Source organism: Camelina sativa, chromosome 7 (assembly GCF_030686135.1).
Source record: "Camelina sativa cultivar CO46 ecotype springtype chromosome 7, ASM3068613v1".
Classification (NCBI taxonomy): Eukaryota; Viridiplantae; Streptophyta; class Magnoliopsida; order Brassicales; family Brassicaceae; genus Camelina; species Camelina sativa.
In genome coordinates this window covers 29,390,320-29,410,495 of record NC_141886.1, presented here as the reverse complement: position 1 = coordinate 29,410,495, position 20,176 = coordinate 29,390,320, and the positions used below count along the sequence as shown (strand labels likewise).

At 37.5% G+C, this 20,176-nt stretch overlaps 6 protein-coding genes across 13 annotated transcripts; 2 read left to right on the top strand and 4 right to left on the bottom strand.

The window, feature by feature from the left end:
• Window positions 1-268: 268 nt before the first annotated feature.
• LOC104702951 (uncharacterized protein At2g24330) lies at window positions 269-3,371 on the top strand. Its single transcript, XM_010418885.3, has 5 exons — window positions 269-1,044; window positions 1,182-1,326; window positions 1,438-1,547; window positions 2,320-2,746; window positions 2,873-3,371. The coding sequence occupies exons 1-5, from the start codon at window positions 757-759 to the stop codon at window positions 3,136-3,138; spliced, it is 1,236 nt and encodes a 411-aa protein (XP_010417187.2). The 5' UTR covers window positions 269-756; the 3' UTR covers window positions 3,139-3,371.
• A 1,277-nt stretch (window positions 3,372-4,648) lies between these two features.
• On the top strand, window positions 4,649-6,260 carry LOC104702950 (uncharacterized). The gene is made up of 5 exons (XM_010418883.2): window positions 4,649-5,123; window positions 5,219-5,255; window positions 5,339-5,575; window positions 5,647-5,694; window positions 5,778-6,260. The coding sequence occupies exons 1-5, from the start codon at window positions 4,825-4,827 to the stop codon at window positions 6,036-6,038; spliced, it is 882 nt and encodes a 293-aa protein (XP_010417185.2). The 5' UTR covers window positions 4,649-4,824; the 3' UTR covers window positions 6,039-6,260.
• LOC104705007 (uncharacterized) lies at window positions 6,187-7,443 on the bottom strand. Its single transcript, XM_010420999.2, has one exon. The coding sequence runs from the start codon at window positions 7,441-7,443 to the stop codon at window positions 6,400-6,402; it is 1,044 nt and encodes a 347-aa protein (XP_010419301.2). The 3' UTR covers window positions 6,187-6,399.
• Window positions 7,444-7,826: 383 nt separating this feature from the next.
• On the bottom strand, window positions 7,827-11,095 carry LOC104702946 (calmodulin-binding protein 60 E-like). 5 transcript variants are annotated; one of them, XM_087459665.1, is made up of 8 exons: window positions 10,959-11,095; window positions 10,446-10,568; window positions 10,133-10,208; window positions 9,965-10,023; window positions 9,391-9,887; window positions 9,130-9,290; window positions 8,829-9,032; window positions 7,827-8,757 (listed from the first exon to the last, which is right to left on the bottom strand). In XM_087459665.1, exons 2-8 carry the CDS (start codon window positions 10,541-10,543, stop codon window positions 8,704-8,706), a joined length of 1,149 nt encoding a protein of 382 aa, XP_087315791.1. In that variant the 5' UTR covers window positions 10,544-10,568; window positions 10,959-11,095; the 3' UTR covers window positions 7,827-8,703. The 5 variants fall into 5 exon arrangements, with proteins under 5 accessions (XP_087315791.1, XP_087315787.1, XP_087315788.1 ...); XM_087459661.1 differs by having other exon boundaries at window positions 7,827-8,750; XM_087459662.1 differs by having other exon boundaries at window positions 7,827-8,750; window positions 10,446-10,591; window positions 10,959-11,086.
• Window positions 11,096-11,200: 105 nt separating this feature from the next.
• Window positions 11,201-12,759, bottom strand: LOC104702945 (uncharacterized). 2 transcript variants are annotated; one of them, XM_087459667.1, is made up of 4 exons: window positions 12,416-12,759; window positions 12,134-12,157; window positions 11,831-11,919; window positions 11,201-11,340 (listed from the first exon to the last, which is right to left on the bottom strand). In XM_087459667.1, exons 1-4 carry the CDS (start codon window positions 12,612-12,614, stop codon window positions 11,230-11,232), a joined length of 423 nt encoding a protein of 140 aa, XP_087315793.1. In that variant the 5' UTR covers window positions 12,615-12,759; the 3' UTR covers window positions 11,201-11,229. The 2 variants fall into 2 exon arrangements, with proteins under 2 accessions (XP_087315793.1, XP_010417177.1); XM_010418875.3 differs by having other exon boundaries at window positions 11,293-11,919; window positions 12,416-12,757.
• Window positions 12,760-15,696: 2,937 nt separating this feature from the next.
• Window positions 15,697-20,176, bottom strand: LOC104705002 (uncharacterized). Of its 3 annotated transcripts, XM_087459649.1 has the most exons (11): window positions 19,238-19,551; window positions 17,859-18,460; window positions 17,578-17,758; window positions 17,336-17,469; window positions 17,150-17,262; window positions 16,942-17,065; window positions 16,705-16,860; window positions 16,458-16,610; window positions 16,294-16,373; window positions 16,159-16,208; window positions 15,697-16,065 (listed from the first exon to the last, which is right to left on the bottom strand). In XM_087459649.1, the coding sequence occupies exons 2-11, from the start codon at window positions 18,219-18,221 to the stop codon at window positions 15,932-15,934; spliced, it is 1,488 nt and encodes a 495-aa protein (XP_087315775.1). In that variant the 5' UTR covers window positions 18,222-18,460; window positions 19,238-19,551; the 3' UTR covers window positions 15,697-15,931. The 3 variants fall into 3 exon arrangements, with proteins under 3 accessions (XP_087315775.1, XP_087315774.1, XP_087315776.1); XM_087459648.1 differs by having other exon boundaries at window positions 17,859-20,176; XM_087459650.1 differs by lacking the exons at window positions 15,697-16,065; window positions 16,159-16,208 and having other exon boundaries at window positions 16,290-16,373; window positions 17,859-19,576.

The window sequence follows — 20,176 nt, the reverse complement described above, 5'->3', positions numbered from 1 at the left end:
CCACTATTTCAACTTCAATAGCGTGATTGTTGGAGATGATTTTTTTTTGTTTTTCTTGAGAGAGAGATTGATGTTTTTTTGTTTTAATTTTTTTAACTGTATTGTAAAGCATGTTTTTTAACTCTTTGTTCTATTGAGAAATTAAAGGAGCAAGGACCTGCTCTCAAGATCAGTCCCCTTCACCGACCGACGTATGTTGAACAGTAACTATTTTAGCCAGCCAAATTTTATCAGCTATTTAATATACAAAAAATAATAGCAATAGCTCAGATTTGTACTTAAAAGAGTTATTAAGGTTTCATTCACACAGAGAAGATTAAATTGAATATTTAAATATATATATATAGTTGTACATTTATACCTTTCCTTAATTTTTTTTTAAAACATATACTAGTATTTCTCTTTAATTATTAACTGAAAATAATGCTTAAAAATCAACATAATCCCTTTAAACCCCTCCTCCCTAATCAAAATTAGCCCAAAGGTTTTAAAGTAAATTAAGTTTTTTTTTTTCCTCGTTAAGGCAAATTTCCTCGAAGGGGCGCAAGAAAACTTGAGCAGAGAGGCGAAGCATCCTCCTCCCCCATTGTGACCTGACATCCTCTTCACGATATTCGAAGAAGTCTCTCCTTCTCCAACGTAACCTCAGATCAGAAGAAGGATTGGGCAAAGTATACGATTCTGTAATTCTTAAGTTTATCTAGGAAAGGTACTGTGTAGTTTGATTTCAAAAAGTTGTATAGTGTAAACTCGGATATGGCGGTGGGAGAGAAACAGCAGAAAGGAGCGGTGGTGGTTGAGAACGGCGGCGAGAAGAATGATTCCGCCGTTGTAACCTCCCCCTCCGCTTCGGGCGAGAAGAAGCGGAAAGGTTGGTTCTCGCGTATTTGGAATGGGATTTTTAGGGTTAGAGGCGACGATTTCGAGAAGAGACTTAAGAACATCTCAAAGGAAGAAGTGACTGTTCGGAATAGAATGAAGCGTAGATCGATTACGAGGAGGAACTTCATTAGAAACCTCATCGTTTTCTCTGTCATCTTTGAGGTTTAGTCTCTCTCTTCATCTTCTTCTTTTTTGTGAACAAAGTTTTTTTTTTTTGCCTTTCTGTTGCTTTTGCTAATGGATGAAGCTGATGTTTTAGTAAAACAGTTCATGAACAGTTTTTTGTTATGGCCTAACAGATAATTGCAGTGGCTTATGCAATCATAACTACAAGGAATGAGGATATGGATTGGAAACTGAGGAGTTTCAGGATCTTGCCTATGTTTGTTTTACCTGCTCTTGCTTCTCTTGCTTATTCGTCATTTGTTGGCTTCTGGAGGATGTGTGAGTCTTTTTTAATATGGCTCATATTCATTTGTAATGTTGGCATTTTTTTGGTATTAGGATTGGTGTCTTGATCCATTTCTTTGTGTGTTGTTAAATGATTTGGTTTAGGTGACCGCAGAGATCAACATACCTTGGAAAAGCTTCAAGCAGAAATGCTTGGGAAGATCAATGAGTTAAAAGAAAGGACCAATTATTATATCACTCAGCAGCTTATTCAGGTAAGATTCAAGTCTGGTAAAGATAATTTTTTTGTGCGACCGAGGTTAGTATATCGATCTGCGTTTGTTTTGAGCGAGTCTAGGACCAATGTCATCTTTCTATTACTCCTGATTATTTCCATTGTCATGTGTCGATGTGTCCTGCCGTTGTTTGTTGCTTGTATACTTGACCAAATTCTGATAGCGATACAGATCACTTTATCCTATAACTTAGTTGTGGGATTAGATCGCTTTTTCAAGCCTTACTTTATATTTCAAGTTATCCTTACACTTTTGTTGCATTATGAGATGGCCTTGAATTTAAACTTAGCAAAGATCATGGTATTAGTAATTTGGATTGGCATTTCTTTAGGACAATAGAGCCGTTAGACAAGGGTTATCCTTGTTGGGAGTCTCTCTTTTTTACTCGTTTTCAAGTTGTGCTAGCTTTGCCATTGTCTAATTAGTGGCTGTATGTGTTAGGCAAAGTTTGTTAATTGTACTTTTGGATATAGGGTGGTTAGGAATCTTAATTTTTGAGTGTTACAGTTGAAATTCATAGTTTCATTTGTGCCGCAAGTTGAGTTAATTGAAAATGATACAAATAAATAACATACAGGAAGACCTGCACTTGTGAGTTCTGGTATTACTTATTCTACTGGTAGCGTAGAATTGCAATATGTTCAGGAAGTTGACAAGTTAATGAATTTCTGATATATCTCAATATATGCTACTGTGGTTGTATCACTACTGCGACTAAAACTTGTTTTAATATGAGCTATTTTGTATCCAGAGGTATGACCCTGACCCAGCTGCAAAGGCAGCTGCTGCAACTGTTCTGGCATCCAAGTTGGGTGCTGAGTCAGGCTTAAAAGTATTTGTAGGAGATGAATCCCAACTTGACCCCACCTCAGGCAAGAGAAGTGACATGGATGTCAAACACTCACGAGATCTTAGGAACCGAAGACAACCAAATACACGACACAATAGTGCTGGGACCACTCCAACACATCATTCTGATAATGAGTCTAACCATTCGGGGACAAGCGAAAGAATCACCGGCACAGAGCAAAACCAACAGATGGTGTTTGAGCATTATAATCCTCAGGGATATGCTGCTCATGATGGTAGCTGGATCTCACGCATTGCAGCTCTCCTTGTAGGTGAAGATCCAACACAGTCATATGCACTTATCTGTGGAAACTGCCGTATGCATAACGGTTAGTGAGCCATTATCTGTCTCTTTTGTCTTCTAATACACCAAACTCCCACGTACTGTCTACACAAGATGCAATATTGTAACGAATTTAATTGTACAATGTCTCTCTTTCATTTTCATTATGCAGGACTGGCCCAGAAAGAGGACTTCCAGTACATTACTTACTACTGTCCTCATTGTCGAGCTCTGAACAAGCCGAAACATTCAGAAGAGCATTCACTTAAAGCTCCTGCTGATACACTTCCTACAGTTTCTCCTAAGCCAGTGGAAAATGAAGTGATCAACAGCAGTAGCTCGACTAGCGAACGCGGGAACAGTCCAATCCCTTTATTAAACACTCCAGATATTGTGGACGTTGTCCCCGAAACAGCTGAGAGCGAGACACCGAACTGACCTGAGAAAGTACCTGTGAGGTAGAAGAAAATGTTCTACAAAGACAAAACGAGGGAGAGAGAGAGAGAGAGAGATGGAGTGAGGAAATGTTGATGTTGATATGCTAAAATCTGTAGATGCTTGCAATTTTGATTGTGGAAGGAAGTCTGAACACAGACAAAATGAATAGTTTTTATATATCTTTTTTTATTTGTCTTTTACAATTTGAGACAAAAGGTAATTTGTTGAGTAAATTAGAATGAAAATGTGCATAAAATCTAAGAATATGTACAAACAGAAAAACTTAAAGATGTCTTTATTTGAATGGATGTATCATAATTTGGGGCAGGGTAGAGTACTAGAGAGGGGGAGTGGTCTACTATGCAATGGCCGTTTGGTGGGGATGGAAATGGAGATGTTGTGATGTTTTTGGGGAGAGAATGTTTATGGAGATGTTGTGATGTTTTTGGGGAGAGAATGTTTATGGAGATGTTGTGATGTTGTTATTTTAGGAAATTTGGTTAGAATACGATTTGTTTTTTTTGGTTCGTGTTGGTGCGGGAATTGGCACCCCGACATACCGGTCTAAACCCATAAGAAAACCGGTTGCCTAACCGGGAATTCATTTTGGGATTGAACTCGGCCTTTGAACAAAGGCCAAAGAGGACATATAGGCCCAGTCCGAGATCGAATAGCCGACTTCCCGAATTGCCTCCAGACCGACCTGAAGAAAAGAAGGAACTTTCCTAATTACAGTTCGATTGATTAGGAAAGTGGACATAAATTGTAATCTACGAAAGCATATAAAAGGGGATACCCCTTCTTTGTAAAGGCATCGAGCAATTAATACAAAAACCCTAGTTTTTCATTGTTTTTGAGCAAAAAACCCTAACTTGTTTCCCAAGAGATTTCAATTCCTTTTACTTCTTTAGCTTTGATCCGTTTTCTTAGAGAGAGTTCTTTATTGAATTTGTTTCTCCCTTTAAACAAATTCATTGTGTGAAACTCAGTTTCTACGGTTCGGTTCGATCGATTAATCAATTACGGTAATTTGCCCAGCCCTATTCCAGTCCATCTTCTTTGCAGTCTCTCCAAGAGTATTCACTGTATCAGGAGAAAAAAATAATTTTACCACCTTAGATTAAGGATGGGGTGATTTTAAGAATTTTGTGAGATTTTGGTGTTTTCTGACATCATTTTGTATAACAATCTGGTGTTTGACTTTTTTTTTCTTTTTTCTTGGGATTTTCCTTTTGAACTTTTGCTAAATTTAAAAACGAAAAAAAATTTTGTGCAGCTATTTTGCTAAAAGGGAAAACTATAAAACTGACTAATTTACTCTTATGCCTAACGAGCAAATGAAATAAATATGTTCTCATCACAATAATAATGCCCACTGCCAAAGAATCAGACCAAAAAAAAAATGCATCTAAAGTTTGTTAATGACACATCTCAGCGTCTTTCTCCCGCCAAATATTCTCCTCCATCCATATAAAGAATGCATATAAAGTTCCATTTTATCTCTCCCCTTAAACATAAACCCACCAAAACCAAAAATTTACTCTTGTATTCTTTTTCTTTTCTTAGATTGAAAGAGAGAGGGAGGGAGAGATTTTGGGGTTTAGCTTTTTGTTTTTGTTTGTTTTCTCTCCTTTCTCATAGAAAGTGTTAATCTTTTTTCGATAACAAAAAATATTACATATTGATATGGGTAATGTGACATCAAACATGGCGGCTAAATTAGCTTTCTTCCCACCACCACCCACATACGACGTGAGCAAAGACGAGGAGACCGGAAAGCTTATGTTCAAAGGTATTACGCCGGAGAAAAGCATGGATGTTCATCAGCTCACGACCAAATCAGGCAACAAAGTCATTGCCACGTTTTGGAAACACCCTTTTGCAAGATTCACTCTTCTTTATTCCCATGGCAATGCCGCTGATCTAGGCCAAATGGTCGATCTCTTCATCGAGCTTCGAGCTCATCTGCGCATCAACATTATGAGGTTTATATATATATACAAAACCCCAAAAAAACACTTTTTGTTTTCGTTGATAAACGAACCTGAACCTGAATCCTCTTCATATGTTATCGAAACAGCTATGATTATTCAGGCTATGGAGTTTCAACAGGAAGGGTAAGAGAGATATTTTCATTCAAGATGTCAAACATTTTTCATGAATCGGCTCTTTGTTTAATTAACCTTTGATTGTTCTTTAGCCAACTGAGCTCAATACGTACCACGATATCGAGGCTGTGTACAATTGCTTGAGGAGCGAATACGAAATCAAACAAGAGGAATTGATTCTGTATGGTCAATCCGTTGGAAGCGGACCATCGCTGCATTTAGCATCTCGGTTAAAAAGACTAAGAGGGATTGTTCTTCATAGCGCAATTCTCTCTGGACTTAGAGTTCTATATCCTGTAAAAGTGACATTCTGGTTCGACATTTACAAAGTAAGCTTGATCTCTCTTGTCTCTCTGGTTACTCTATTAGGTCAGTTCTCTCAGACTCTAGAATTTTGCAGAACATTGACAAGATACGCCATGTGACATGCCCTGTTCTTGTCATACATGTAAGTTTACATCATCACTTTTTCTCTCAAGGAAAGAGTGCGAAAGAGAGATCAATAAAAACTTGGTTGTATGAAACTGCCAGGGAGCAAAAGATGATATTGTGAACATTTCACACGGGAAGCGACTGTATGAACTCGCAAAGGACAAGTATGATCCATTGTGGGTTAAAGGAGGAGGGCATTGCAACTTGGAAACATACCCTGAGTACATCAAGCACATGCGAAAGTTCATGAACGCAATGGAGAAACTCGCTCTCAACAATCCACCAAGCAAAGAACAAAACGATGAGCCAAGCATTAAGGAAACTAAGCAAAATCGGTGCTTGAGATTCAAGAAAAGGTAGAAGACAACCACAATATAGATGATTCCTTCCTTTGCAAGTTGCAACTACACAAAGTCATTTTCCTCAGGACAGTGCTAACCAATGCAATCACAGACAAGATATCATCTTTGTAGGATTTAGCCTTGTAAGAAAAACAAATATCTGGAAATTTCCAAACATAAATACTTAATCATTTACTTGTAGTTGAAGCAACAGTACAGAAAAGCTCCAAACTTTTTTTCCGACGCATTCATATCATCAACAACAAAAAGGAAAGATCTGAATGCGTAATCCCGTAACAGAACCAACAAGAACAAACTAAAACAGAGAGAGAGAGAGAGAGAGCCAAAAAGCAAACAAGACTTACTAAATCAGTAACCATTTAGGGGAATTTCAAACCCAACGTTTTGAGAATGTCAACACAGCTGACGTTTTCATCTCTTTCATCAAGCTTCTCTCCACTGTTACGAAGAAGGGCTTCAATAATTTCTTTGAAAGGTATAACTTCACCAGAGTCTTCCGTTTCAGAGACCCCTTCAGTTGCAGACGAAGGACCGAGATTAACAACTCTCCCAGGAGGAGACTTGAGAGCTCCATTATTAGCCACAAAAGGAAAAGAACGATTCGTGTCCAAGACCTTAACTTTTTCCGACGGTGGAGCAGAAACAGGGGTCGTCTCAGCCGTAGAAGACGAAGATTTCGAATTCGACTCCGAAACCCTAACTTTTTCCGACGGTGGAGCAGAAACAGGCGTCGTCTCAGCCGTCGAGGACGGTGATTTCAAATTCGTCTCCAAAATCCTAACTTTTCCCGACGGTGAAGCAGAAACAGGGGACGTCACGGCCGTAGAAGACGGAGATTTCGAATTCGTCTCCAAAACCCTAACTTTTCCCGACGGTGAAGGAGAACCAGGCGTCGTCGCGGCTGTAGAAGACGGAGAGATCGACTTCTCCTTCAAAGCCCTAACTTTTCCCGACGGTGAAGCAGAAACAGGGGTCGTCGCTGCCGTAGAAGACGGAGACTTTGAATTCGACTGCGAAACCCTAAAATTTTCCGACGGTGGAGAAGAAAGAAGCGTTGTCTCGGCGTTTGAATACGGAGATTTAAAATTCGAACCTTTATGAGATTTCATCTCAGAAAACCTAACTCCAGGATCCGAATCAGCGGCAAAGGAGGGAGAAGCGTTCTCAGGAGGAGTACGAAATACGTCATCTTTGATGGAATCGAGGCTGGTCGGAGAAGAAAACGAGAGAACCGGAGTCTTAATAACAACCGCTGGCGAAATCTTGTTACTGAGGATCTCGGTGTTGTCAGAATTCGTCGGAGAAGCTTCGTGGCCGGCGAAAGGACAGTTCTTGAGGTAAGATTGCTGGGAAGAAGTGATGCTCCCGAGTTCGCTGGAGTCGCTTCCAACATTTTCCGCCATGCTTGAGTGAGTGAGTGAGTGACTCTTCCACTGTCTGTCACTCTGTCTCAGTCTCCCCTTAAAGGGAGAAGCTCAGCGTAGTACCAAATTCGGTTTAGTCAAATTCTAATCCCGGTTTTGTTAGCCACCGGTCTTTCTTGGGTTGTCAAAATTAATTAATGATTTGAAATGCAAATAGTGTTTATTGGGAAGATTCAGTCGGTACACGAGCCTTTAAATGTGTCCAATCCAATCCCGTCGATTCATTAACTGTTGGCTGAAGAAGTGATATGAAGATGATGTGAGTGAAGTTATATATATCCACCGGTTTAACTTTGGTATTCAATTGTTATTTTTGGTTAATGATTTGGTCAGTGTTCGCTTATTTGGTTTATTCCATCCAATATGAAAATGCTAAATAAAAAATTAACATGAAATATGAAAACACAATACAGCATTACATGAGTCCATTTCTCTCTACCCTTTAGATTATTCATCCAAAGGATGAACTTTTGTGTTCATAGAATCTGTCTTCAAGCTTAGATAACGAAAAATTAGCTAAAAGAAAAGAAAAAAAAAACTCAAGAGGCTCTGTTTCTTCTTTTATTTTGTCAGTCGATCTCCACAATCTGAGGCCTCCTCTCTGCAGCTTTCTTGCGTATGAAGATACCCCATCTCAAAGCAGCTTTAAGCTTAAGCCATCCCACCACAGCTTTTCCCGAGCCTCTATTACGTTCTCTTCTGTACGTGTTATCGATCTGAGCTTGGTACGGGATGCTATAACCATAACAAGACTCATCGGTCTGACCAAACCCGCCTTGTGTTCCCACAGTGTTCACACCTATCCCAAACGTCTTCAACAGTCTCTGCATATCGTCAGTCTCAAGCATCTCTGAGCTCCTTAGTCTGATTTCTTCGCTGAAAATGTCTTCAAGACCTTGTCCTGCAGCTCTTGGTCGACACCAATCTTCTCCGTTGTATGAGCTTGAATCATTGGAACTTTCCACTGACCTGTTGTAGTCCTGTACGTTGCAAGGGAATGAGGGTAACACTTGGCTGCAATGTTGCTGCACAAACTGAGGATAATCTATTTGTTGAGGGACCAGTGGATAGGTAATAGCGTTGGGATGACATTGCACAGTTTGCCTATTATTCTGGTTATGCAGCTGTGGATGGTTCTGAGCTGTTTGAGCTGTGGCCATTTTTGGTTCAGGTAAGCTTTTTAGTTCCTTCTCGGCGACTGGTAAGCAATTCAATAGCTTACCGTCGTATTCAATGGCTTTATGCCAGTTCTCGTACGCCATCTTCACCAAAATGTCTGCTGAAATCTGTGAGCTAACACCTATGATCAGTTAAATAACCAAGAAATAGTTTTCAAATCTTTACAGAAATGTGTCAGTCTTTACCTTTTGGTCATGATTAAGAGACTCCAGAGTCAGAAACTGTCCATTTGCAATAAGGCCTCGGAACTCATAGATATGATTAAAGACAACACCTGTAGCGTGAGTCTGGTCTGTGTAAAACACATAGAGCTTTCCACCCAACACGCATGTCTTTGCATGTTCAACCGTATTCTCCCACATTCTATTCGACATTCCACTTCCAAGCAACTACAGTATCAGAGGAAAAAGAAACACGAATATTTAACAAGTATACACCTTTGGTAAAGTTGGTGGCTTATTCACATTAACAGTTAAATATGCTTACATTTCTCAGCTTTTGTGGATCCTTAACAAGGAGTCGAAGGAAGTCTTCGACTGTCACGATATTAGCTTTTAATAGCTTCTTGTGTAACACTCCATCTTTCGCAATTCTATCAAGTCTCCAGACTTCATCGTGTACAGCCGGTGGATAATGCTTCTTGTATACTAAAAAATATTGTTAAAGAAAATGAACATTTACAGATGACAGACACAAGTCAGTATTAAGAACTCTCTACTTGTCAACACAATAAAAGGTAAAACTCACGTTCTCCTCTATGATCTTTGACAGCAAATGGTTCTGTTTTGGCTTCACGAATGAGAAAGCTATCACCATACCCTGGGGCCGGCTTAACACCCAGCCTAAACTTTCTACTCCTTATCCAGCTGGAGTTGTCGGTAAAAGTAAGTTCTCCTAAACTTCCCACACCTTCCTTAATCATCACCTGTGTGTCACCGGTTAAGATTGGGCGTTTCCCTTCTCGCTCTTTCACTTCAAAGCTTTCAAAGTGCTCTCTCGTCCAGTCCTCATCATCTTCATCATTGAAGTCTCCTTCTAACACTACAACATTCAGCTTTGAAGCTGACTCTTCTCCTGTTTGGACTACATTTCCTGTGTTTGCATCTATAAGAACCACATGAATTGCCGAGCCTCGCTCTCCCTCGACTTTCCCACCTGTGAATAAGTGAGGAGGCATTCGTGTCCTAAAGTGAAGTTGCAGGTTTCTTCCATCACGGTCTTGGATCCTCTTTGGTTCAGGTGACCTGGAGATTTTATGTTGGTTTAGCCAGAAACTCAAACATTGAAGTGACCACTGAACCTTGATAACTGGAGAAAATACCTCGATGTTAACTTTGTATTTCCCAACCTTGATAAGGCTCGTTCCACCTCTTCACTAACCTGTTTGTTTGCCCACACCATACTAAGTTTACAACTCCACAAGCATCTCACAATTTACTCTAAAAGCAATAATAGACATGTCTAGAAAGAGAGTAGAATAAAAACTTACAATTTTGCGAAACAATGGCTCTAAAGACGAGCAAAGCCTCTGCAAACTATCTACCTTGACAGCTTCCACAATAACACTGTAAATTTGTTTTTTCCATATGACTTATGAGAAAATCAACAAAGTAGCAAGCGAAACGAGAGGTTCGGAAACGTAACAACAAAATTTTGAGACCTTACAAAAGAACATCTTACAACAGAGGTAAATCACAACTCAGAAAGAGTAAAGAACTCGAAAATGAAGCAGGTTCGTCTTTAATAGTTGTGATGTTTAACCATTGTACTGGAAAATGACAGAAAACTCTTAAGGAAGTTACCTTGCCAAAGCAGGCACTTTCTGTCTCTTTGATTCTGGCAACTTGTCTGTATCCTCTTGACTGCACTCGTATCCTCGCTTGTTCATGGAACCTTCCATTTAAGAAAAAAAGAATTTGCGATCTCTGTGTCCAGAAATATACAAAAACTATTCCAAAGTTAGAAAAAAACAGCAGAAGTCCACGAAGGAAGCTTCAGAGAAGAACACAAAAGAAACATAACACACATAAATAAGTTGAATATAGAACAAATAGCCTCAAGGTATAGATAGACTTTGGACAACCCACATGGGTCTAGACGGTTTGCAGAAGTCACTGAACCGAGATCTGTTCTTTAATGGTAGATCTAAAGCGTTGATAAAAAAAAAACTTAAAGGAATCTGTCCATGTGAGCATTAGAATAATGCAAGGAGAAAATTATTAATGGCTGACACTAAAATAAACAAATCATATAAACTGAAAAAAGCAGCTGTTTTTGTGCATGAATGAATATTGAAAGTTGGTGCTGCGTAATACCTGGAGCGATCATATGCTGCATTATGTCAACCCTTTTTTGACTTGTCCAGTTTTGTCTCTTTCTCTGCTCTTGTCCCTCTTCACAGACTATCATGTTTCTTAAGCATCTGAAAGTCTTTGTTAGTCTTAACAAATATGAAACATAGATTACAAGTGACTCTTGCTTGACACACTTATGCTTAGGCCATGCTTATACGCATCCAACATTAGCTGCAGTACAAAGCCTCTTAAAAAATCAAATCAGTCTTGCTGTGTCAATCAGATGCAAATCTCAACAAACACATAAACCAAGTTTTAAAAGATCATAAATATATATTATTTCTGCTTTGGCTGATGAGAAAATGATGGTTGGTTTTGCCAATGAACATGAACAATAAAATACAGAAGTCGGTGACTTCTCTCGCCCAATGTGACTGGACAAAAATATATCTGAAGAAAAGTCAATACAAGCCAACTCTTTCTTTAGCTATATTCGGATCCAAGAGAAAAACAAAAAAAAATGCTACATATATAAAGAACATGGGAGATAAAAACATTGCCTTGAGAATTAAGCGATTCCCATGTTCACATGAGCTGTATGCGGAAGAGAAAATCTAGTTTGCTTCCATCGAGAAGCTCTTCAGGGTAGACTGAGAAGAAGTCACTAAACAGTGGATTACTTACTCACCTTCCCAACCTAATTGCCGAGCTCTCCGCTCCCACAACAAAGTGATCTTTCGCTCTTTGAGCAGCAATGCTTGAGCTCTCTCCCTAGCTGATTCGCAAATTTCCGTGGCAGCGTTGCACTTCTCAGCCTCCTTTTGGTACTGTGAAGCAACTCTTTTTGCTTCACCAAGTGTAACATGCATGTGACGACTATGCTCGTCTGCAACTGCTTCTTGCAGCTTCAACTCTTCCGTGAGTAGATCCACAAACTGCTTCTCCATCTCTTGTTTGAGCTCTAGATCATCGCTTCCACAACCTGATACACAACATGAGTCAATATTCAATTCCAACAGCCAAAAGAGGAATAGTTGCATTGGTTACTGATTCACCATATTCCTATGTTTTCAAATGATTCCAATTAGGGTCTTCATTGAGAAACCATCAGAGAGGCATTCTCATTAATATTAATTCAGTAGAGACACAACTATACTAGAGAAACAGAAGAAACAAGCTTGGGAACGAAATCTAACCTGTAATAGAGAGGTTTGCAAGCCCTGCAAAAAGAATACAACAAAAAGAATGGAACTTTATTAGTAAATGAGACTCTTTATGGCTTATACAATGAAAGATCAAATGTAAAAGCCGTAGCTTTATTGAAAGATTCATCACAAATGGTTCTGAGTACGATCTAAGCATTTCCAGAAAATAGAAAGATTTATATAATAAGAACTAAAAGTCTCGTAATTTATGAACCAAAATTTGAAAACCCAGATATGCTAAATGTCCAATCAGAATGAGAGAGGTAACAGTACCTGGAGCAATCTCGAGGAGAGACAAAGGAGGAGGACAATCGCAGATCTCACAGGGAGGACAAATGGAGTTGTTGCTACGAGCAGATCCAACGAAACCCTTTTTCAATTTCCAGTAAAGAGCAGGTCCACATACGATTATAGCTGAAACCACCGAGAATATCACTAGACATCTCATGCAATTCCCAGACCTCCGTGCCATTGCTCAGATCGTTTCACAGTCAATAGTAGCCAACTAAAACTAGCCATAGTATGAAAAGAAAAAAAGAAAAAAGAAAAAAAAAATCCTGTTTCAGTGTTCAACAAAGCTGAGTGGTCATCCAGCCTAACGCCTAGAACCTTTAACAATTTTTAGCCGGTTTAAGCATTTATAATATAAAACATCTTATTATATAAAGTTTAGTTCTGAAAGTTAGTAACTCACCAGATCGTGAGACGACTTTGATTTATGATCATTAAAACTAACACGTGATTTTGACACGTCTCAAATTACTAATTTGAAATTTTGACATATGTAAAAGTTAATATTTAATATGAGATTTAAGATTATGACAAAAAAAAATTGTTTTAAACAATATTAATAATATGAAAGGATAATTATAAAAAATTTAAGCAGTTTTGTAAAATAATTATAAGAAGATTATATATATATAATTCATAAAATTCAAAATTATAAAAAATTAATATTTTAATTTTTAGTTATTAATTCTTTAAAAAATAGAAAAGTGATTAAGGAAAATATACAGAAAATTATTAATTCTAATAAATGTAAAGTACTCACTTCTATATAAACATAGATCTCTCATATTATTCATCTAACAAAATAATTTATTCAAAAATATTGCTTTCAACTATTTTCTATTGGTGAAATTTTTTTAAATGGGAAGGCAAATTTTCTTTATTTTTTAAAACCAAAGTATACTACTACTTTCTCCCTTTTCAGTTTGGAATAGGTAAGATTAATATGTTGACCCAAAAAAATGAAAGATTAATATTTGCATCTTCTTTTTCTAATACTGTATTTTAAAATTTATTGTAGTAGTTTTAGATTGTTTTATTTAATTTTTATTTTCATCTTTGAGTTATTTGAGATTCATATATTACCTTGTTTATAATTTTCTATTATTTCTTTAATTATGTCAAATTAATTTTCTTTAAATTTTTCAACTTTGATTGGTTGGTCATAGACATTTTTTTTTGTGCAAACATAATTGTTACCATTCGTTCAATCTCAAAAGGAGATAAAGAGGAAAATGTCATCAGCCTAATGGTTGGATAAAATAGACTAAGATTGGAAAAACATTAATCATTGTTGATAGATCTATAGGAGCTTGGAGACCGAGCCTACATCATGGTGTATCAAAGAAACTTGCATGAATATATCGAGAAATTTAATATTAGTTAGATTGGAAACAAAAGCTCACAACAAACATAGATAGATTAGAAAAACATTAATCATTGTTGATAGATCTATAGGAGCTTGGAGACCGAGCCTACATCATGGTGTGTCAAAGAAACTTGCATGAATACGTCGAGAAATTTAATATTAGTTACTATCAAAAGATTTTGTGACGTTGGAAAATGGTCTTTACTTTCAATGGTTACGGGAGCAAGTCACTTTAAGATAGTTAAAAGACGTGAATATGTTCTCTCCACACAGGAGGAAGGTAGATCCGAGATTCTCTCTATGGTGCAGGAGGTTGGACACAAGGTTATCTCCCCAAAAGAGGAAGGTGTGGGAGGTTGGACGCAAGGTTATTTCTCCAAGGGAGGAAGGCAGAGCGAAAGTTCTCTCCATGGTGGAGGAGGTTGGAAGCAAGGTTCTCTCCATAAGAGAGGAGGGCAGAACTGAAGTTCTCTTCATGGTTAGTCATACACTATTGTGATGTAATTTATTTTTCATTCAAAATATTTTTTGAGCCAACAGTTTTAATGATTAAAAAAACTATGTAAAAGTGAAAGTAAAGAGACATCTAATATTTGGCTTAATTTGTTCATATAGACATTTTCTAGGTGGTGATAAATAATATATTTGTAACATACATTATATCTAGGTGTAAAAAATACATTTTTAATGATAACATAAATAAAATATTTAATTTGTATATGGATATATATAAATCAGTGTGTTATAGCAAAAAAAATATATAAATAATGTACAATAAATTTTAATATACTTTTATTAAATTTATTTTTTTTTACAAAATTTTAAATCCGTATATTGGACGGATCCTTATCTAGTTATATATATGACATTATATATAAAATTAGGTAAAAATATATGTTAAAAAAATATAAATTATTATCATAAACTAAAATTAGAAAAATGCATTTATTTAATTTAGATTAATAATATGTGAACATTTATAATTATGTATATGAATATATAACTTAAAATTTTAAATGTATACAGTTAAAAATTAGAAATATATATTAAAATAATATTATGTAATTTTAGGTGGTCCAAACGGTCGTCTAAGTGTCTGCTGAACGCTTAGCGTCTAGACGGCGCCTAAACGGCCGCCTAGACCACTTTCTTGAACACATGTCCTAGGGAAAGAAAATAAATCTCATGAACATGTCGTTACAGCTATTTGCTAATTGCTATTGTACCCTTTTAATTCCATAATATTTTCAAGCTTAGCATTTATTGTATCTACGAGCTTACCCCATAACTTTCACTAATTACGAAGTTGCCAAAGAACTGTGGGTAATTACGAAATTTCACCATATCTTTTGTTAATTACGAAATGGTCCCACATATTTGGCTTATAGAGAAAATGCTCCACAAGTTCTTACAAAAATATGCAATGAATTTCAGTAAATCCGAATAGGATTAGGCAAAATTACATATTCCCCGCTGCTCAATATATGTTACTTGTCTCGTACTCGTTCCGCCAAAACAAGTATTTGTGGTAAACTAGATGTTTCAAATGTGTATCTTTATCTTTATCACTTTTTCCTCAGTGTAATTAGTGATTTTCAGCTTTTAACTAATGAATTTTCAATATTTATTTATTAATATTTGTTTGAAATCTATTAATTTAAACTACTCAATTAAAAATTAAATGCATTATGTTATCTATTCAGAGTATTACGATTTTAACCATTCAATTTCGTATAAATAAAGACTTATTATCAGACTTCCTTTGTAAGATTCAATATGAAAAATAAATTTTGATGATTCAAAGGAAGTCTGATATTAGTGATAGAAGTATGATATTGATGAGAGTTATATCGTCAAGCGATTTCAGCAGTTACAAAATCGCCCACATCTTTCGGTATTTACGAAATTGTCTCACATCTTTCGTCATTTATGAGATATCCTTACATGTTTCGACAAATAACGAAACTGCCTCACATCTTTTTGTAACTACATGAAGCTGTCCACATCTTTCAATGACACAAGTGTAACTTTTACTTTGTTACAAGCATAACAAAACACAGTACACAAAATGTCTTTATTTGCTGATTTAGTGCAATAAACCTTTTCTTTGGCTTCTATTACTCTTTTATTTACTAATTTTCTTCTCTCAAATCTCTGTAATACTCACTGATCCATTTCTCTATAATGGCAACCTCTTGTGTCCTCTGCTCTTTCAGCCACTCCGGGTCACCTTTTGTAGCAGCCCTCAGATCTGCATGGTGAGCTCCTGTTTCACACAAAACAATGTCAGGTTTCAGTTTTTTCGCACAACATGTATATGGCTAACTTCCCCAACATTCATTAACATAACAAAAGTTACCTTTCTTGGTCACAAGCGCGACGATGCTGCTTGAAATGTTCTTCAGAACTCTGAAATTAGATGTTAAAACCGATCTGTTCAGATACCACATAAAAATAATGTTCTACACAGATTGAGATGAGAAGTACTACTTACCCTCCACGGCTCCAAGGATCCTGCAATCCATTGGAGAATATGATGTTGCTTCCAAATCTCTTCAATACTGTCTCTATCCTCTGCAAAAGATGACCAAAAGAGCTGATATTGAATCTCATAGCTAAAGAAACTGATCCAATGTAAGGAAAGAAAAAAAGACTGACCATTCCACCAAATTCGGTTGTGATCCAATGGGGTCGAGGCTTGACTCCATATCTACTCATGCACTGTTCTTCGAATGCCTCATAGTCATTTTCGTACGGAGGGAGCATGCTCTGGTTCGAGCAACTCATTGGCATCACCATCTCTGTGCACGCCTGTTTCCATTCAATAATCATACTGTGTCATTTTTAGTCTCATAACATAAATCAGTTCTTGTTCTAGAGTCTGATATCCTATCTATGAGATTACCTGATATTGCCATCCATCGAGTCCATGATCATCAGTTTGTTGTTCCATCTCAAAACATTTTTCTGATCCCGAATAGTTGTAGTATAAGCTTGCAGCAGCAAAGGCACGGTCAAGATTACTAGATCCTCGAGGGAACCCGTCGACGATCTTACACATCTGATGCAAAACGAATCTAAATTTTGGTTGGAAAAAAAGAAAATACTCAGATGGCATACTTTGGCGTAATGAATATCTCACCTGCTCCACGGGATAACCAGGCAGTGGCGCCATGAAATTAGCTGCAGTTGGATAATTAACCATGGCTGTATAAACAAATGCTCCACTTAACCAATTGCTGGCTGAATATATAGAATGAAGGCCTCTACAATACAAGCAAAACAGATACGGTTAAGCTTTTCTTTAAAGAGCTTAAAGAAAAGAGATAAGCTTTAAAGCATAATTTTACTTGCAAGTTCGGAACTTTTTGCTGAGTTCTTGCAAGCCATTTTTCTTATTTGTGACTGCATCTAGCTCTTCCCAGCTTTTCTTGATGACTTTGAAACAATTAATACTGGCATCCTGCTCGTTACAAAAGTCCGTTATAATGTCACTTTAATATGGAAAATAGCCGGAAACAGGAGCATACAATTACCTTGAAATCCTGAGAAACGGCGTCATAGAAGCTCGTCAATGGCACAATTTTATCAAAATGAAGTATTGGAGAGGAAGACGCCAATGCACCGATTGCTATATGGGGATACTTGAGCCTGAACCATGCTGCAAGCACTGTCTCAAGACATGACACACAACAGAACATAGTTTAAGAGAAATGATTAGTAATAATGAAGTACTATCAATTGATTATTCCACTGAAAATGGTGGGTGTGAGCTTACTTCCACCATAAGAGCCACCAAAGACAACCACAGGCGATGCCTCGGACGATAGATTCTGCTTCAAGCTTCTTATCAGGATCGCAAAATCAGCCAACGCTTGCTGAGAGTTTAGGTAACCCAATGTCTCAGCCGACTTATGTGACTTCTTCCCAATTGGCGTTGATTCTCCATAGAACCGGTGCTACAACAATATGAAACAAACAGACAAAACATCATTATAAACATCTTGAGTCTCATTCTACAAACTAGAGATAAGATTACATGGTTTCTGAAACTCATACTTCAATGAAAACAAGAAGAGCCCGGAACTTGGGAGCAATATCGGACATGAAACCAGTGTTTGAAGCAAACCAGTCGATGTCTCCTTCATTTCCGGTGTAGACAAAGATGGGGCCACCTTTGCGCCAGAAACGGCAGTTGATGAGGTACTTCTGGTGGAAGACTTTATAGCTCTCAGGTGTGAAACTGAAGTGGTCAAGATTCTGAGGGAAGTAACGAGTCTCAAAAGGTAACTCCGGCTTTGACTTGGAGGTCTTCTTCTTTTGTCTTAGAGAAGAAAGATGGTGGAAACCTCCTGGTGAGTAAGTTGCTTCTGCAACAACAGAGAAGAACAGTAAAACAAGACACAACAAACAAGTAGACATTTTCTCTCTCTCTCAAAATAATAGCAACTCAAATACACGCAAGGAGGCAAAAGAAGGAGTGGGTTTTGGTCTTATGCTACCAAAATTGGTTTTGCATCCGTCAAACTTTTGTTTTCCCAAGTAAACTCTTTTGGAGCTTGTGAAGTGAAAACGTGAGTTGCATCAGAAAAAGGTTTTGTCCTTTTTCAGAACTTGTGATGATTCTGCCTCTCCATCTCTGTCAACTCTCAAGCATGATGCTGACACAGAAAAAGAGTAACAATCAATCGAAGTCGAACTAACACACAAGTGGCCGTATGGTCCAAACAAAGCTAAGCTCCATCTCCAAGAAAACAAACTTAGTTTAAAATCCAGTTGGTTTCTTCTCCCAAAACAAAAAAAGTTCCAACTGAGAATACCAATGAGATAGAAAAGAAGCAACTTTCTTATCTTAGAATAGTTTCCAATAAGAGTTCTCAAATTAATAAAGATCTCATCAGTACCAATAATTGCACACAACAGAAACTACGAAGACTAAACTGGTTTATTTGGAATAATCCCACCACAAAAGTCACAATCTTGATCAAAAACAAGATACAACTCCACATCAGTTTGTTGCTGTCACAAACTTAGAGAAAGCTGAATTGAGAACCACAAAGGCACAAACTTTATTCCCAAAGTTGACATCTTTCATAATTGTTTCTTCGATTCTTTAAATGGTTTAGGCCCACAATTAACTTTTTCCTAACAAAACACTTGATGTATTCTACATAGCTTTAAGCCTGTAACTAATAAACCATTTAGAGGGTAATAGCTAAGAATGACAAGTTTTCAACATGTTCAAAGCCTAGTACTCTTCTTAGATCCTGGTGCTGCTTTAAGATCTATCTAATTCATTACTCAAACTATGATTCTTCTACAAATTACGCAATTGAACAAAAGTTTACAGTTTAAACAAATGAAACATTTCAGTTTTCTTGAGCAAATCATTGTATGATGTGAAATGGCATCATCACAGATCTCTCTTTAGTGGGTACCAATTTGTAGCCACGCCAAGAAACAGAGTGACCTCAGTGTCTGGTCAACTGACGTAGAACGTATCATCATCATAATATCCCCAAAGAAGAAGAAGACACCAAACAGGGAAAATGATAATAAGAGGTTGTAAAAGCGCTCAAGTGGATCATCATCGCGCGTGTGTGGCTCAATCGATCAGGTTTTTGTAATCATTGGCTCCGCTTCCACCGGAAGGTGACGACGGCGAGACCAGTGGCACTTCCGGGAGCAAAGCCTCATACTTAAACTAATGAGTGAACAGAGCCGATTCTGAGACTCTGCTCCGCAACCACATAAGCATAGCCACGAAAATTAGGGTTAAGTAACCCGTGACAAAACCGGGATAGACCTGAAATACCCTGAATTAACTGTAACAAACCGGAATAAAGCTGAATTAACCTGAATAAATCGGATTAACCGCAATTAACCGATTGACCGACTAAACGGAATTCGATTTAACCGGAATTAACTCGGCATTGGTTTATACACCAGAGATAGAGACTGATGCAACGGAGTTTTAACAGTGCCTTCAGTATGCCTCTTATGTAATTCTCAGGATGAGTAGAGAAAGCACTTGTTCTTTGATTGTGTTTATGCTGCAAAGGTTTGGTTTTATGCTTATTCTTTGGTCCATGTCTCTCCTCCAAACTTGTTTGAAGACGGATTGAGACAGTTGAAGAATCCTAACCGAGACAAGAATGTGACATTGATTCTTCGATTAGCCTTTCAAACTTCAATGTATGTCATCTCGAAAGAAAAGAACTCAAGACTGCACAATGCAGCCTCTAGACCAGCCCTAATTGTGAAGATACAAAAACATTCTAAGAGGTGTCATTGGATCCGACATTGAGAGCTCGAAGATCACGTCGTCTTCAAGGAGTTTCAGTGTTAGGCTCATGGTTTTGGCATCTTTAAGAATT